Raw genomic sequence first — 4899 nt, 5'->3', positions numbered from 1 at the left:
AAAATTATTCTAATTTCATGATTCTAATCCATAAACTAAACGGACACTAAATCAAAATGTACTTAATGAAAATAAATATCTACAATGCACTATAATTGCCCCTATTAAGTCATGTTTTTACGATTTGTATACGATTAATTCAAACCCATCCTCCCCCCGAGGCATTATTTTTTTTTATTTCCCGTGCGTTTTCATTTTTCCATTCATAGCTAACACGACGACGTTTTATCTTTTCCTCTTCTATATAACCACAAACGACGTCAAAAACCGAAACGAAAAGTTCTGCAGAGAGAGAGAGACAGAGCGCTCTACATTTCTCAGGTAATTTCATTTCTCTTATTAAATTTTCATTCCTTTTTTTTTTTTTTTTTTTTACCTGTTTGTTTCTCTGGAAAACTGAAGAGAAATCAGGAAAACACCGAACTGCCTTCGCTACTTTAATTAGAGATTTTTTCTCTGCGTTTTCTTTTCCACCTCTCCCCAAAAATTGCTTGTAAGCCGAAGGTGAACATCATCTATTTACTGATTTTTCAAGTCTCTAGTTTCAATTTTAATGATCCGTATCCGAGTTAGCGATTTGGTTACGAGAAATGTGATTTTGTTGTTTCTCTTCAATTTTCGCTTCACTTCTTCTGGAATTCCTTTTCCTGGCATTACGTAGCGCATCTGAGATTTTCGTCTACTTTTAGGTCAAAAGAAAACTTTCTATGTAGATTAGGAATGTAGGAGAAATTCTAATTGATGTAATTTACTCTGAAAAGAAAAGAAAATCACTTGAATCTATAGTTTGATGCTCCATTGGCAGACATGTCACTCATTATTGTTTCTTGCTGATTTAGTTTGTTTAGAGATATGAAACATAAACCAATAAGTAGAATCCAAAAGTAAAAGCTATGATTTCTTACATTTGAGTAAATGCATGATTTTGTTTAAAGTCTTATTTTTGATAGAGCTTAAGGGGATAAAATCATATTTGAACTTACTAATAAGCAATAGAAATGCTAGAATCATGTTTATAAAATTTTGGTGAAGCTTTCGTAAATGGGGTAAGGGTAGAAGCAATTCTACTTAATTTCGTATTTTTGAAGAACATTTTTCCTTTTGGGCATCAGTGGTGTCACAACTCACAAGGAATTTGTTTCAACATGTAAAACCGATCTCATATTAATTGCAGGTCGGGCACGACTGCAGCCTGTTCAGCATAGATTTTAGGCGGTTGAAGAAAATAAGTAAAAACCATGGCTTTTGAGTTAGGGTGGTCGTCTATTTTTGAAAAAGCTTAGTGGAATGAATGAAAACTATTTTTAAAATTTCTTAATAGCAATAAAATAAAATTAGGTTTGAAGCTATAGGAAAAGTTGCAGAGCTTCTAGCCAAAAGCTAATATCAAAAGCTAAAATTAGGTTTGGACTCATGAAGCCAAAAGCTGCTTCCAAGAAGCAATATCAAAGAAGTCTGAACACACTTTGATAGACAGTCATGGGTAGAGACCTTGTGGGTTGGGTTAAGTTGGTATCTATTAGCCTTTTCTGTTCTGTTTCTTAAATATAGTCAGTTCCTGGTCACATCCTTGATTCTTCATTAAGACTTCTCCTTTTTGTTTTGCCTTTTCATGTGGAGAATTCAATATAAATGGGTGTTCTTTCCTAAGATTCTACTTAAGTACTTGCTCAAGTCCTTTCTACTGGTGTCTATTTTCTCAAATAACACTTATTCCATGCTTGCTCTAAACTACAATTTCTAAGGCCTCGTTTGCTTCACGAATTCAAGTTTTCAATTCGAGCTGAGATGTGATATTTTTAGAGAGCTTTTAACTGTAGCAGAAAAATTAGATGTGACATTTTCTAGGAGCTTTTAACTGTAGAAATTTTGAACTGAAAACTCGAATCGGTGAAATGAATGATGCCTAAGTTTTTCAAGTCTATAACCTGGAGTCTCTCTTTTTGGCGGGGCTTTCTCATTTTTCATGTTGGTAATGGAGTTTTCTGATTTTCCCTATCTTTCATTTTCTTCATTGGGGAAAGATTTATCTCCAAACTCAGATAACCTTGATACATACTAATTATCTTCATTCCAACTTGATTTTTTAATATTTAGATGATCTACCCTTTTACTTTCCCTTTTTCTTTTTCTATAATCATTTCACAGATGGAGGAACAGCTTCAAAACTCTCCAAAACTAGGTTCTCCCACTGAAAATGATGATCTGAAGTACGTCTCCGGGCTTAGTACCATACTGGTTGCCACAATTCAGGAAGCAAAAGACAGAATCTCTCAAATTGAATACATATTCTGCAGTCAGCTCTACCCAAATTTCCAATCAAAAACTAAACTCATGCAGAAAGTTTCTGAGGCCAGGAGAGCAGCAGATATTGAATGGAAAGAGAAGGAGAGTGATCTCTTATTCCAAATAGAAAGACTCAACCTTGAAAAGCAACAAACACTTGAGGAGAACCAGTCTCTGAAGCTTGAGAAAGCAAGGAGTGCAAAGGAACTAGGAGACAAGAATTGTGAATTACTAGCCAGATTAGAAAGTAAGCAACATAAAGTCGAAAAGCTGGAATTGAACCTTCGACAGAAGTCCAAGGAAATTGATGAGGGAATGAAATTGCGAAATAGCTTACTCGAGTTGATTCATTTGAAAGCCTCTGAGACTGTCAACAAAGAAAAACAACTGAAAGAGTATGAAGAAAAGACGGATGTTCTTCTTTCAGAACTGCATCACCTGGAGAAAAAGGTTGATGAGCTCCAAGAGGAGCTCAGAGAAAAGATTGGAGAAGTAGACAAAGGAAATGAAATAAAAGCAAACTTATTCAAGAAGATTGAATCACTGGCTTTAGAGATAATGAATTTGCGTGATCAAGAAACGGAGAAAAAAGTACTTGCAGGTAAGCTGGAACGTTTGGAAGGAGCAGTTTGTAATCTCCAAAAAGAACTCGAGGAAAAGCCTGAAGAAGTTGAGGGAAGGAGGCCGCAACACCATTTACATCAGAAAACAAATTCTAATCGGTTTGAAAGGTTGAAGACATTGGAGGAGAGCGAGAAAGAGAAAAAACTGCTTCCGGAGAAAATAAACGGCTTGGAGGAGAAAGTTAATGAACTTCAGGCGGATCTCAGAAGCAGGAAAAATGAGATGACTAAAGCAAGCGATTTGTACAAGAAGTCACTTGAACAGATTGAATTAAAAACATCTGAGTTACTAGTCGAGAAGAAGAAAAGGAGGGATGTCATTAATGCTTACAAAACGCTTAAATCACAATACAATTATCTGTGTGGAAAGTTGGGTTTTACTAAGGAAAGTATGCTCTCCCCACAGGAATTACAAGATGAACCTGATTCTTTAAATCATAGTTGGAATCAAATAACTTCGCCGGGTAAGATTTCGTTGCTTCTTTTTCATTTTCCTTATGTACATTAAAGCACATGTTGTGCTTACTATTTTGTTGGTCTTATCGTGGTTCAATTTTTGGGATATTCAAGATCCAATTGAGATCTAGTTTCATTAAGAACTCAGTTATTACATCGAGAAAATAACAGGATTTAATCCCATATTCTCTTGCACTTTCCCATGGGTAGACATTCCATTGACATTTCATCTGTTGCTTGTAGATCTTGAAGGCAAATGTGAAGACACTTCTCTAACTGCATGTGACGGCGACAAAGTGAAGAAAATCACTACTGACAATGATTTGGAGCAAAAGAATGGGAATGAGGTAGTTCAAGACTCGAGCTCCCTTTCTCCGACTTATAGTTTTCCTATTGCGCCCAAGTGTCCTTCCACTTTGAAATCTGCTCCACTAGTCGGTACAAAGCGGCCTGCATCTTGCTGGAGAGCTACCAGGTCTCACCAAGGCCAAAATGGGCATGACCCGCATGATGATTTTCTTGGCACTCCATTGGAAAACATCAGAGGAAACATGAATAAAACGATCAGAGAAGAATCTCGCGATATTCCAGTCCCAGTTCCTAAAGATGTGAATGTTGATAGTTCAGATGATGAGACGCAGGATGTGAGTGCTAATCAAAATCGACAAAAGCGTCACACGCCTGTTCGCAGTATCGGAGGAGAAAAAGGTTTCAAATTTGTGGAGCCTGTAAGAAAGAAAGCTGAGCGGGAGAATTTGAAAGGAGTTGAATGCAGGCAGTGTAAGAAGTTCTACGATGCTGTTCTTTGCGGGGATGAAGGTAAGGATGGTAATAATATCCGCTGTGAACACCATGAAGGCGTTTCTAGGCATCGGTATAGGTATGCTCCTCCTATGACTCCCGAAGGATTTTGGAATATCGGATTTGAATCAGAAATTTAGGGTCCGTTTGGTTCATGGATTCAAATCATGTGATTAGAATTATTTTCGATTTACGTGTATTTTTTGTGAGAGAAAATACTGTAGCGAACCACGAATCATGATTCGAATCAGGGAATGAATCTAGGTACTAAACGGACCCTTAATCTCCTTAAATACTTTATTATGTAATGTTTCTGGCATTGATAAGAAACTTCATTTGTAAAAATTTCATGGCCTTAAATGAAAGCTAGGGACATATTTGGATTTGTCAAAAATAACTCATTTTCATCTGTCATTTGCCCGTTGATTTATATGCAGGTCGAATAAGAATGTCAATGTAACTGAAGAAATAGTGATATAACTTATTGTTGTTCGTTTTTGGCTGGTAACTCATCTAAGGTTCTAGGTTGAGAACAAAGAACTCGGATTCAGAGACAGATTTCTGAAAGGAAAGAAAAATACAGATTGACCGAATGGTTTGCAGATTCTTGACATTCGAATTCATTGTCATTTGAGTCTCAAAATCCAGAAACTCATCACAAATTACAATCATGTGGTTATATTAGTCATCTTCTATGGCACCTCAAGAGATGCCACAAAAATGATTTAAGATT

General features: G+C 36.4%; 1 protein-coding gene across 2 annotated transcripts; it reads left to right on the top strand.

The window, feature by feature from the left end:
• Positions 1–285: 285 nt before the first annotated feature.
• Positions 286–4349, top strand: LOC21390701 (protein gamma response 1). Of its 2 annotated transcripts, none has more exons than XM_010092464.2 (3): positions 286–321; positions 2149–3373; positions 3609–4349. In XM_010092464.2, the coding sequence occupies exons 2-3, from the start codon at positions 2149–2151 to the stop codon at positions 4304–4306; spliced, it is 1923 nt and encodes a 640-aa protein (XP_010090766.1). In that variant the 5' UTR covers positions 286–321; the 3' UTR covers positions 4307–4349. The 2 variants fall into 2 exon arrangements, with proteins under 2 accessions (XP_010090766.1, XP_024017702.1); XM_024161934.1 differs by lacking the exon at positions 286–321 and adding an exon at positions 397–504.
• The last annotated feature ends 550 nt before the right edge of the window (positions 4350–4899 follow it).

Source organism: Morus notabilis, unplaced genomic scaffold (assembly GCF_000414095.1).
Source record: "Morus notabilis unplaced genomic scaffold, ASM41409v2 Scaffold938, whole genome shotgun sequence".
NCBI classification, from domain to species: domain Eukaryota; kingdom Viridiplantae; phylum Streptophyta; class Magnoliopsida; order Rosales; family Moraceae; genus Morus; species Morus notabilis.
Note: the sequence above shows the minus strand (reverse complement) of the source record. Positions and strands in the feature narration are given on the sequence as shown.

Bases quoted from the DNA above. Each gene is read 5' to 3' on its own strand.
- LOC21390701 (XM_010092464.2), top strand. From the start codon at position 2,149: ATGGAGGAACAGCTTCAAAACTCTCCAAAACTAGGTTCTCCCACTGAA. The intron at 3,374-3,608 runs GTAAGATTTCGT...TGTTGCTTGTAG, and splicing joins GAATCAAATAACTTCGCCGG to ATCTTGAAGGCAAATGTGAA.